Here is a 12,815-nt window from a genome sequence, read left to right as displayed (position 1 = left end):
AAATCATTTGTATTCATAAACAGAATCAAATTAATTTAATTGTTTTGGTTAAATTGATTGAAGATCCGAATTAATATCCGATCCGAGATCTGATACTTTTGGACTAACATCTTATTTGTTTACGTTTTTAAATGAAATTTTTTTTTATTTTTTCCGTTGATTTTTAATTATCTTCATTAATTAGTTGATTACCGGTTTTTAATTAAGTCTACTGGTTGATTACTTGGGATAGTTAACGGTAAGTTTAGTTGGAATTTATTTTTAATTGTATTTCTTTTAATTGAAAACTCATTTTGTTTCATCTTTCATTTGACTTTGTTTATTTTTCCCTTGGTTTCCTTTCATTTTCAACACTTTATTTGGAGTTAATTAATTTCAATTTAATCCAGTTGATTAATTGATTCATCTTGATCTTCCTGTTTACTGAGTAAATTATATTTGACATTTTCATGTTCTTTTTAAAATACTTGATATTAATTAGGTTGACAAACAGTACAATGTGACTGAGTGTTGTCTTCAAATGTATTGATGTGTTGGCAAACATTAGTGAAATTAATTACAATTAGTGAGACAATCAACTGATTCAGTGGACTTTGATGTTGTGGTTATTAATCATTTCGAGGTCTCAATATTTATTATGATGGAATAAGAGATCACATGAATCATGTTCATCTCTCGATCTCTTTTCCTCTAAATGTGACCTGATTTTCTAATCTTAATTTTCCTCTGTTGTTGATTCAACTTTTTTTTAATCTAATCAATAACTAATTGTTTGTACCTCTTTCTAATCATTTAGAAACAATTGATGGATTAATCGTCTCGATGAGTATGTTCACTATTCCCAAATGGCTTTTAGTTTGGCCCGATTGATCAAGAGCTTATCCTCACAACGGATAATTTTCTGCCAATCTAATCACTTGTCACTTAAATTGTTAAGAGGAAACAATCAACAATCAATCCGTTATTTAACCTCAAAGTTTACAATTAGCAATAGATTACCAACTAGAAATTTAAATATTTACCAAAGTAAGTTGATATGAAGATAGAAACCACAACATAATCAAGGGTTTACATTGAATTTTCTTTCCTTCATCCAGATTTAAATAAATCAATTTCCATTCATCGTAATTTTAATAATCTATCATCACGAAAACAAGCTGATCAATGGAACTCTTGTGGCCTGAGACACTTTCGTACGACCTCCAGTCGTCATGTTCCTGCCATTGTTTGGGTTATACTCCGACCACTTGGTAAATTAGCGGCAATTCTTATGGGCCGATCTATACGCAAATGGTACAGTGCCTTACCACCCAATAAGAAGCAATTAATTAAACAATGGTTAATGTCCAACGCGGAAAAGATTGGCCTTATTTTCGCTGCCATTGTAATCATAGCTTTCGCATTTTATCAAACTCATATACAAGAAACTCCAGTAACAAAGCGGCAACGGTTCATCCTCTTCACTGAAGATCAGTTTGGATCGATAGCCGATATCGAATTTCAAAGTTCATTAGCTGTTTATAAAGACAAATTATTTCCCGCCAATCATCCGATCTGTCGTCGTATTGAACGGGTCGCCATGAGAATTTTAAATGCTAATCAAGATATTAAACAAATTTTCACCAAAAATTGGACTGTAACCGTTGTCGATGCCCCGGAGATAAAAAATGCTTTCGTTACTCCAACAGGACAAATCTTTGTTTTCTCCGGTATTCTAAATATCTGTCAAAACGATGATCAATTAGGTGTTATTTTAGCTCACGAAATGGCTCATTCTATTTGTGGACATGCTGCTGAACTATTGAGTTACACTTCGTGGATCGATTTCATTGCGATGATCGGTATCGCTCTGATTTGGGCTCTTCCATATTCAGATTTCCTGGCTGCCGCTTTTCATTATATTCTTGCAAAAATAACAAATTTAACTTTAACACTTCCTTATAATCGTAAAATAGAATCAGAAGCCGATCAGGTTGGCCTTACAATGGCCGCAAAAGCTTGTTTTGATGTTCGTGAGTTTGTTGCCTTCTGGAGACGAATGGGTTTGTATGAGACTATGGACTTGGGACTACCTCCCGAAATTGATGTCATAAAGAATGTTGAATTTCTGTCTACTCATCCAGCTCATTATTCCAGAGCTGAATCCCTTGAATCCCAAATTGATGAAGCGATTAAGTTACGATCTTCCTGTAAATGTCCACGATTACCTTTCATCGATCCAAGAATCATCCTAGAAAATGAAGTTAAAGCTTATGAAGCTAAAATGCAACAAGAGAAGTTGAAAAATTTAATTGTCCTTCAAGTTAAACCACCGGCAACATGATCGTATCTAAAATAGATTTATGTATAAATATTAACATTAATGATAGTTTATATGCTCACCTTAACTAATTGAGATCTCAACAATTACTGTCAGTCAATAATATCAAAAGGCCGTTAATTTTATCAAAAATCAATATAATTTAACTTTTGATATTATTTACCAACAATCAACTTGAAATCAAAATGTTAAAATGAATGAATCATGTTTTGTATCATGAATTATGATGTACCTTTTTTTCCCAATGATACATTAAATTATTAGAATCATCAGTTGATTGCTCTCGACTATTTGATTTGTTCACATTAATTTTGGCTTTAAAAAAAAACACTAATCAAACCTTGACCATCAGAAAAATTGACTTGGTCAACAGGTTTACGAGTGGACATCAAGTTTTCATCTCATTTTCTTGATTCAACAATAACAAAAAATTAGTTCTTGTGTGAACCAGAATTGATTCAATTTCCTTCTTGCCAATAAGTGAGATTTCAACAGGTTATTACCTTTTGGCTCCAATAATAGTTCAGGATAATAGTGATCATGGTTAAGGGAAAATTACAATCACAATAAACTTCATCCAATCCAAAATAAACATAAGAGAGACAGAAAAAAAATGAAAACATTGACAAAATCAATGGTCAGTCAATCAAAGCGATTGTACTTTGTCCAAGATGCTTTTTTGTTGGAACCTCTTCTTCCAGGTTCAATTCATCTGCTTGGACTGGTCAAGTTGATGATGGAGGTGATGATCCAGATAGAGAGAGAGAGAAAAAGAGAGGGAGAAGAGGTAAAAATAAGAATTTCTTTTTCCAAAATGAGGCCTGAGATGAATAATGGTCACTATAGTAGTTGGAACCTTTAATAAAGGAAAAGATTTCACATCAATTGCCAAAAATAAACCGGTTAACATGATGAGGATGAAGATGAAGATGATGTTGATAAAAATAACAATCAACTGACCAACCCAAACGTAAATACGATAATACAACAAAATGAGGATTCTATTGAGCAGATCATCTGTTATCAAGGTAAAAAGTATTATCATCATCATCATCATCGTCATGGAATCATAAGGAAAAAAAAGCAAAGCCTTTACCTAATGATTCTTGTTTATTGTTGTGTTAATCTTATTCAACCTGTTGATGTTTTCACCATTGAAAATAGTAGAGATTGAGACTGGAAAAACTAGTTGTTGACTCCATCCTTTTCATTCACAAACATTTGATCCTTTGAAAACCTCCATCATCATTATCATCTTTATCTTCATCATCATCACCATCCTCCTCACGCCAGGGTAATTCAATGCCCCACCAAGAGATAGGTTTTTTTTTCAAAAGGAGCTTCGGAAACGAGATAGAGAGAGAGAGGAAAACTAAAAACCAAACCTAAAAGTAGAGAGAGAGAGAGAGAGAGAGAAAACAGAAACAAGAAGATAAAAAGAACAAACAATTTTAGATAAATACTGTTAATTTGATGACTTATTAACTCATCTATTTAATCAGCTGACCAATTATCATCTTTATCAATCCAGGAAAAGGAAACTAGTGAAGAGGAAAAAAAAAGAAAACCCAATGAACAAACACAATAGAAGGAAAAAGAAAAAAAGAGAAAACTTTTGATCTGAAATTGGAAGAGAAAAATCCAAAGACAGTTAGATGATAATTAGAGAGAAATGATGTTCTAATTGTTAACAATTAGATTAGAAAGATGAGAAATTAGATTAGTAAAAGAGATAAAGTGAAAATTCAAAATGGCGATTTTAAAGAGAAAGGGCTCAGGAGGGAGCAGAAAAGAGTTTCTACTCTTTGGGAGGGAGAAAAGAAGAAGAAGAAACAAAGAAACAAAAAAGAAAAAGAGAGAGAAAGAGAAAGAGAAGTGAATCTTTTCTGTTGTGTAACGTTGGGTAAACGTCGTTGACTCATTCGGCTTTTAGACTTTCTTAGATCATGTTAACCTTTTTTCACTTGTTTCTTTTTTAGAAAATAACAATTAATTGTTTTTCCTTAAATTATGTTCACTGTTTTTCTTTTTTCATCATTTGTTCTTTAATCTGATTGATAACTTTAAAGTTTTTCTCTTCTTTGCCTGTTATTTGTGTATTACCAAAGTGATTTGATTGAAAGAGTTTAAAGAAATGGTTTTCGATTTGTTAAGTTCCCTTAGGGGAATCGCTAAATTGGACCAAGTGAGAATTGATAACAATGCTTTTCGTTTACATTATAAGGCAACGGTTATCCTTTTGGTTGCTTCCAGTATTCTGGTCACTGGTAGACAATATTTCGGTGATCCCATTGATTGTATTCAGAGGGATGATATTCCTCAGAATGTGATGGATACTTTTTGTTGGATTCATTCAACGTTCACCCTGCCCAATGCTCTGGGTAAACAAGTTGGTGTTGATGTGGTCGCTCCAGGAGTGGATAATTATAAGCCCGGGGAGAAAAGAGTTTACCATCGTTACTATCAGTGGGTTTGTTTTGTTCTCTTCTTCCAGGCCATTTTCTTTTATATTCCTCGTTATTTGTGGAAAATTTGGGAAGGTGGACGATTAAGGTCACTTGTTTTAAGCCTACGAAATCCCGTTCTTGGTTCAGATGAACGATCGGAACAAATTGCTCTTCTAACACACTACCTCAAGACTAATATGCGCTATCATGATTCCTATTTTGCTTGTTTCGTTTTCTGTGAGATACTCAATTTCATCAATGTTATCTTTCAAATGTACATTGTCGATGCTTTTCTCGGAGGTGCCTTTTCGACTTATGGCCTTGAAGTTCTTAAATACAGTGAAATGGATCCCGAAACTCGAGTCGATCCAATGGTTAAAGTTTTCCCTCGAGTAACTAAGTGCACTTTCCATCGATATGGTTCATCGGGAGATGTTCAAAGACACGATTCACTTTGTATTCTTCCCTTGAATATAATTAATGAGAAAATTTATATTTTCCTTTGGTTCTGGTTTGTCATCTTAGCTGTTGTCTCTGCTTGGGTTATCATTGAGCGAATGTTGATCATCTGTTTCCCGCATTTTCGATATCTTTACCTACGATCAGCTGCTCGACTTGCCAATCGTAATCATTTAACTGATGTACTTGATCATGCTCGAATTGGTGATTGGTTTATCCTCCATCTATTGGCAAAGAATCTTGACTCACTTCACTTTAGGGAGCTTATTAAAGAGCTACGATCATCTCTCTCAGAAGAAGGTGAAAAATTCAAACCTCGAAATTCAATTGAAACTGATTTCACTTCCAAATGAGACTGAAGAGTTAATTCTGTTAACTAATTACATTCAAAATTTGTACACAAAGTCATTTATAAGTGTTATTATTTTTTCTTCTTCTTCTTCATCCTCATCTAAATCACCGGAATGGTTCAGATTCAAGGAAATTATTATTATTATTATCAATTGTGTTCCAGTTTTCTCATTTCTCATAATTTTCTTTGTTACAACAACCATGTAAATACATGAAAGAAAAACAATAACAATCAACCAACGATTGAATAATTTACATAAAAACAAATTGTTAGATTATAATAATATGATCGATAATTTTGTAATCAATTCAATAACAAACAACTCGACAAAAATATTATATTAATAAACTAATCTTGTAACTAAATTGATTCATCCGATGGATATGATGTGAACAATTAAGAATCAAAAGTTTCCTTTTTTTCCCAAACTCTTTTCATCCAAAAGAAACAATCTAATTGTTTTGTCACTTTGACAATCATTTAGATTGACTGAATTAAAGTTAATTGTTAATATTTGAGGTTAATGGTGATGTTCATGACAATGATTTAATTACAAACAATTTCCTTTTATGTATCAGATTTTGATTGTATCATGAAACAATTAAGTTAACCATAGAGAGTCACTCATGTGATTATATTTATAGTTACTTATTAATAACTACAACAATTAAACAATCAACAACTGAAAAATTAACTCCAATGGTTTTGATTATCATGTTAAATTTTAATCATCATCGTTATTAATAATGTTAGGATATATTGATAAGTAACAATTTAAATTGATGATTGATATAAGTTTATTGTTATTAAAAGTAATCATTGTTAATTGACAAGGTTAATCACGATTTACCTGTGGACCTTGATCACTTTGATTTAGTTAATTGTTAGGGATTATTGTTTGTTTGATCAAATGTTTTTCATTTCTTTAACAGAATTAGGAATTAAAGCTTAATTGTAGATTATTTCAGATTGATTAATAACCCTGATTGTTAAATCAATTGTAACAGTTAACTCATCAAGGTGATCACTTGATTAGTTGATTGTTGCTTAATCAGATTGATTGATTTTTCATTCCGACTCTGGAAGATTCTGATATTTGTCGTTTCTTGAACACTTAATTGTGTAATAATCAAGATGAGAGTGATGATTAATTAATTGTCACGAACTTTTAGATTTACTTTCAATTGATTTGAAGGGTTTAAGTTTTTTTTTTATTATTCGTAATTAAAAAATTATTGATTCAATTGTTTTTAACGCTCAGACCAATTGAATGTATCTTAATTTGGATCAGCCATCTAATTTTTTTCTCCAACTAATCAACTAATTGTCAAGTGTTTTTATCCATGTTTACTTACTTAAGATAATCACAATTATCTTTAATCATTAAACTTTTTCTTTCTCTATCCAATTTTCAGTAAAAACAAAAAGAGATTAACAATTAGCGACACGGGTAACAATTAACTTTTAAAGTGATATTAAATTAAGATTAATTTTTCTGGTAAATTGCAACAGAAAGTTAATTACATTCGGATGTGAGATAATTAGATGACAATTAGAATTTGTTATAAAAGAAAGAGTAACAAAGGTAAACAATCAGGCAAAATATTAAAGGAGGACAATGTCACCGGAAAAGAGATTAAATTGTCTTTACAATTAGTTGATTGTTGAGATGAGTTCAATAAGATGAGTCTCTTAACAGCAGCAGTAAATTAGAACAGCAATTAACAATGAAAATTGATTAATATTAATGAGGTTTCAATAAACAGCATCAAACCACATTGATCATCATAATGTCTCGTTTAAACTGATCATCTTAATTATCACGATCAATACAACTCGAGTGTATGATCACATGCAGGCTGAATGAAATGATTACCTTGCCTTGGATTGTGAGTGGCTAAAGAGAGTGAGAGAGAGTGAGTGAGTGAGTGAGAGAGAGAGAGAGAGAGAGAGAGAGAGAGAGAGAGAGATGAGATGAGATGAGATGAGAAAATGTCATATGAGAGACGAGGGTGTGGATAATTGAATTGAAATCGCAAAAGAATAGGAGATTAAAAGATTAACAGATTACAAGTGATTCTCTCGTATAAATAAAGTTGTAGTTTGAAATCGCAATTTGATTCACAATTCATGATAAATTCAATAACTAAAAAACTTCCGCAATAATAATAATCTCTTAGATTGTTGTGTTCAGTTACAATTCAGTTACATTTTTCGTTTCTCATGTTAACCTTAACTCCGCATCAATTTGATCATCATTACTCTAAATAATTAACTTTTCTTTTCTTTCCAACAATCACATCAACGTACCTATGTTAAGCAATCGATCCGGTAAAAGGAAACAATTGATTAACTTAATCAGCTCAATTGGATCTCGTCGAGCAAATTCTGGTAACGTTTTGGAGTTACAAGTGTTAACTATGATCCATTATACTCCTTGAAAGATCAATTCCCGTTATCCATTCAACTTTATTGTGAATCATCAAACAAATAAGTAAATTCTCATAAATCATGATCCCTCTAATTGAAACCTCTTCAACTAACCTTTTGTTTCCTTCCTCTCTCAAGGTGTATCCTCAGAACTAATTAGTTAATTCAACTGTTATTTGAATAAAATTGACTGACTTTCAACGTTGACAAGATAAACTCATTGAACTAAATTCATCTACTGTTAATTTGATCAACCACCGGGAGTGAAAACTTAAGCATCAAGATGCCTCCAGCCAAGAGTCAAATTTTAATTCTATCAAATCATCACCACAGGTAAGACAATCAATCAATTTTTGATCATCGTCGAAAAGATTGAGATACTTGATCATTGATTGATTATTTTCTATCGCTTTTCTTTACTTTATTTATGATTCTTAGTCGTGAGCCAATTTTTGAGCGTTCAAATTGCACAAAAATGGAGGCGAACCTGATTACAATGGCTTCTTCAACCCCAATCAAGATGAAACCACCCCAACAATTAACATCACCATCATCAAATGGTCGAGAGTCAACTCGACAAAACACCAATTCCAATCCATGGGGACCCATGTTCAAGGATAGGGATCAATTCATTGATGCTCACATGTTTTGAATATCCAACCAATGAGTTAATCAAATCTTTTAATTGGTCATTTAATTGTTTGAAGCATAGTTATCTTTTTCCATTAGTTTTAGCAGCAATGATTATTTAGACATATCATTTAATTATGACAATTATTTTCTTTGTAACCATTTGTTAGTGATAATTGATTTTAATTGCATTTCAAACTAATTATTCTTATCCATTACTGAACAGTTAAAAATATTGAACATTACTGTAAATTGATTAACTGATTGTGAGAATCAGTATGAGTAGAACAATTCTACTCATTAGACTTTCTTTATATTAAATCGATAATCATACAATCACAGTTGAGATTCACGTTTTTCGAGCAAAAAATTGAAGAACCTGAGGTCTAAAAAGACTGAAAACATCATTCGATAGCTTTTACAATTCAAATTCATCAACAAAATATTAATAGAACCAATATCATACAGGTTAAGGGTCAAAACTCATAAAAATTTTCTCTTTCCAAACTTTGGTTTCTTACCCTTTCTGTTTGTTTGTTCAGCAACAACAGCGATCTATGTGTTCAACGATATGTTACTACATGAAACTCTTGTCTTATTATACAAACTCATCTAAGTCATCTTAAGTCTTTGGCTGTATTAAGGGTATCAATAAGTTCTGTCGTTTTTAGGTACGACAGGTTGTTCGGTTATTGTTCAGAATATAATTTAGATAATAATTTCTGTCTCCATATAAACTATTGGTGCTGACAATTTTTGTGATTGTCTAGTTTGTAATCTATCAATGATCGTAAGACTTGAGGCTGCACAACGGAACTTGATTTAATATCTTGATTGGCGTTTAAGATTCTGGCGAACCGTTAAATACGGTAAGACAAATCACATGACATAAGACAAATCGGACGATTGGTGGAAAATAATTTATCTTTATGAAGAGCTAATTGACTTTGAATTTTGGTATCGACTATGAGTTTGATAAAATGCTAAAGCAATGATTACAATGGCAGCGAAAATAAGGTCAATTTTTCCACGCTGGATAGTAACTGTTTGCGAATGGATCAACCCATAAGAATCGCCGCTAATTTACCAAGTGATCGAAGTATAACCCAAACAATGACGGGAACATGTGCCATTTGTTGGCCACAGTGAGTAGCCTTTCGATCTCGAACTTATTTTCACTTTGTTATTCAAACTTAGAGAAACAGAAAACATTGAAGTTAAATGACGAAACTTAAGAAATAATTTCATATTCATAATCTAATCTAAAGTCTAAAGTCTATACATGATGCTGAAACGGCAGATCACATGAAATATGTCCATCTCTCGATCTCGATCTCTTTTCCTCTAAATGTAACCTGATTTTCTAATCTTAATTTTCCTCTGTTGTTGATTCAACTTTTTTAATCTAATCAATCACTAATTGTTTGTACCTCTTTCTAATCATTTAGAAACAATTGATGGATTAATCGTCTCGATGAGTATGTTCACTATTCCCAAATGGCTTTTAGTTTGGCCCGATTGATCAAGAGCTTATCCTCACAACGGATAATTTTCTGCCAATCTAATCACTTGTCGCTTAAATTGTTAAGAGGAAACAATCAACAATCAATCCGTTATTTAACCTCAAAGTTTACAATTAGCAATAGATAACCAACTAGAAATTTAAATATTACGTACGACCTCCAGTCGTCATGTTCCTGCCATTGTTTGGGTTATACTCCGACCACTTGGTAAATTAGCGGCGATTCTTATGGGTCGATCTATTCGCAAATGGTACAGTGCCTTACCGCCAAATAAGAAGCAATTAATTAAACAATGGTTAATGTCCAACGCGGAAAAAATTGGCCTTATTTTCGCTGCCATTGTAATCATAGCTTTCGCATTTTATCAAACTCATATACAAGAAACTCCAGTAACAAAGCGGCAACGGTTCATCCTCTTCACTGAAGATCAGTTTGGTTCGATAGCCGATATCGAATTTCAAAGTTCATTAGCTGTTTATAAAGACAAATTATTTCCCGCCAATCATCCGATCTGTCGTCGTATTGAACGGGTCGCCATGAGAATTTTAAACGCTAATCAAGATATTAAACAAATTTTCACCAAAAATTGGACCGTAACCGTTGTCGATGCCCCGGAGATAAAAAATGCTTTCGTTACTCCAACAGGACAAATCTTTGTTTTCTCCGGTATTCTAAATATCTGTCAAAACGATGATCAATTAGGTGTTATTTTAGCTCACGAAATGGCTCATTCTATTTGTGGACATGCTGCTGAACTATTGAGTTACACTTCGTGGATCGATTTCATTGCGATGATCGGTATCGCTCTGATTTGGGCTCTTCCATATTCAGATTTCCTGGCTGCCGCTTTTCATTATATTCTTGCAAAAATAACAAATTTAACTTTAACACTTCCTTATAATCGTAAAATAGAATCAGAAGCCGATCAGGTTGATGCTGGATGAGCTGGATGAGTAGACAGAAATTCAACATTCTTGATGACATCAATTTCGGGAGGTAGTCCCAAGTCCATAGTCTCATACAAACCCATTCGTCTCCAGAAGGCAACGAACTCACGAACATCAAAACAAGCTTTCACGGCCATTGTAAGGCCAATCTGATTTCGACTTCTGATTCTATTCTAATGAAGTGCTACGAAAAGTTGTATGATTGGCAGCAAAAGAAACAAGCGAATAGATCGACCCATAAGAGTTGTAACTAATTTACTGAGTGGTCAGAGCTCAATAATATGGATAGAAATAATCAATAGAATATGTATAAATCAGGATTGACAGTAATTTCTTGTTTTACATTTAGCTGTATTCACTTTAGCCTTAGATTTTCTTATGTTTGGTGTCAGATCATCTCTTCCCAATAATTTAGGTGACAAGTGATTAGATTGGTACAAAATTATCCGTTGTGAGGACAGGCCTCTGATCAATTGGGCCACCTTAAAACCATTTAGGAATAGTGAACATACTCATCGAGACGATTAATCCATCAATTGTTTCTAAATGATGAAAAGAGGTACAAACAATTAGTAGTCCATAAGATTTTAGAATCAAAACCGACATCATCTTATGACAACCTAATCACCTGTTACCTAAATTAGTGAAAGAAAATGCTCAAGATTTTGATTGTTAATGAAGAGCCTGGCGACGGAACAATTAGAAGACAAGGTAAAAGTGTTACATGAATTTTTTAATGAAAACTTCAAATGTGACGTCGTTACTTTTTCATACCGAGAGTTAGAAAAAAATGAGGGAACTGTTTCTCGTAGGCTTGTTGCTTTTAATTTACTGTTGAAGTTGATTTGAAGAAAATATTACATTTAATACAAGAGTATTTTGTTTGTCAAAGTAATTTAATGTGTAACAAGTGAGTTTCTCAATGGCCATAAGCGCTTCTCCGTCTTTTCCACCTTCTCTTTTGATTGGCCTGATTGTTTATGGTTAAAAGTCATCGAAGGGAAAATGGTCAGTGAGAGTATCGAGTTTTCCACATTAGTCAATTTCCATTGGCTCATCTTCATCTTTTCTGTCAGATTCTTTTGCTTGTTGATTGGTAATAACTGTTCCTGTTTTAATCCTAACATGAAGACGCGAATGAGGTTCGCTATCTCGTTGGGGTTTTGTCCATTTTCGTAACGTTGAGCTATTTGTGACAGAAATTCAAGAATACAAGGTCTACTTTGCCTGAGGTTTGCATGATGGGTCACCGAAAGATCAATAATAATGATGAATGCTAATATTAATATTCTACGAGAGGTAGAGATATCAAACTGATGAGTTTTTAATATTTCTCTTGACAAAGCCTACAATTGTTTTACCGCGAATAGAGATAAGAAACAACGAAAAATCGATCAATCGAAAATTCAATCGAATCCCATCTCTTCCATTCTACCTGTTCTATGTATTTCCCGATATTTAAAAAATATTAATCGTCGATATTGATATTATTTTCGAAATATCGATATATCGCAATATACTAGTGTTTCACAATACCGATCAAAAGTATTGATTGAAAAGTATTGGTATTGAACTGAAAGTATCAATACTATTTTAATACCAGTATCGAGAAATTAATGTTTAAATACTACAACTTTTCAACTGAAATCGAGTGGAAGTGAATTTTAAACATTAATTTGTCCACGTTTTCAGGCTTGATTCTATTTC

General features: G+C 32.6%; 3 protein-coding genes across 4 annotated transcripts; all 3 read left to right on the top strand.

The window, feature by feature from the left end:
* The first annotated feature begins 78 nt into the window (after nt 1–78).
* LOC128389426 (metalloendopeptidase OMA1, mitochondrial-like) lies at nt 79–2,610 on the top strand. 2 transcript variants are annotated; one of them, XM_053349022.1, is made up of 3 exons: nt 79–238; nt 797–1,026; nt 1,098–2,610. In XM_053349022.1, exons 2-3 carry the CDS (start codon nt 846–848, stop codon nt 2,321–2,323), a joined length of 1,407 nt encoding a protein of 468 aa, XP_053204997.1. In that variant the 5' UTR covers nt 79–238; nt 797–845; the 3' UTR covers nt 2,324–2,610. The 2 variants fall into 2 exon arrangements, with proteins under 2 accessions (XP_053204997.1, XP_053205006.1); XM_053349031.1 differs by lacking the exon at nt 79–238 and adding an exon at nt 309–427.
* Nucleotides 2,611–4,167: 1,557 nt separating this feature from the next.
* Nucleotides 4,168–5,943, top strand: LOC128389441 (innexin inx2-like). Its single transcript, XM_053349041.1, has one exon. The coding sequence runs from the start codon at nt 4,455–4,457 to the stop codon at nt 5,577–5,579; it is 1,125 nt and encodes a 374-aa protein (XP_053205016.1). The 5' UTR covers nt 4,168–4,454; the 3' UTR covers nt 5,580–5,943.
* Nucleotides 5,944–9,546: 3,603 nt separating this feature from the next.
* On the top strand, nt 9,547–11,120 carry LOC128389452 (metalloendopeptidase OMA1, mitochondrial-like). The gene is made up of 2 exons (XM_053349051.1): nt 9,547–9,783; nt 10,087–11,120. Exon 2 carries the CDS (start codon nt 10,389–10,391, stop codon nt 11,103–11,105), a length of 717 nt encoding a protein of 238 aa, XP_053205026.1. The 5' UTR covers nt 9,547–9,783; nt 10,087–10,388; the 3' UTR covers nt 11,106–11,120.
* Nucleotides 11,121–12,815: the final 1,695 nt, after the last annotated feature.

This window comes from Panonychus citri, unplaced genomic scaffold, assembly GCF_014898815.1.
Source record: "Panonychus citri isolate SS breed McGregor unplaced genomic scaffold, ASM1489881v1 Contig00008, whole genome shotgun sequence".
Lineage (NCBI taxonomy): Eukaryota > Metazoa > Arthropoda > Arachnida > Trombidiformes > Tetranychidae > Panonychus > Panonychus citri.
The sequence above is the reverse complement of the archived record's forward strand: the minus strand, read 5'-3'. Positions and strand labels throughout refer to the sequence as shown.

Coding starts and splice junctions, on each gene's coding strand:
- LOC128389452 (XM_053349051.1), top strand. CDS start 10,389: ATGGGTCGATCTATTCGCAAATGGTACAGTGCCTTACCGCCAAATAAG.
- LOC128389441 (XM_053349041.1), top strand. CDS start 4,455: ATGGTTTTCGATTTGTTAAGTTCCCTTAGGGGAATCGCTAAATTGGAC.
- LOC128389426 (XM_053349022.1), top strand. CDS start 846: ATGGCTTTTAGTTTGGCCCGATTGATCAAGAGCTTATCCTCACAACGG. Junction 1,027..1,097: donor AAATTTAAATATTTACCAAA/GTAAGTTGATAT, acceptor TCCTTCATCCAG/ATTTAAATAAATCAATTTCC.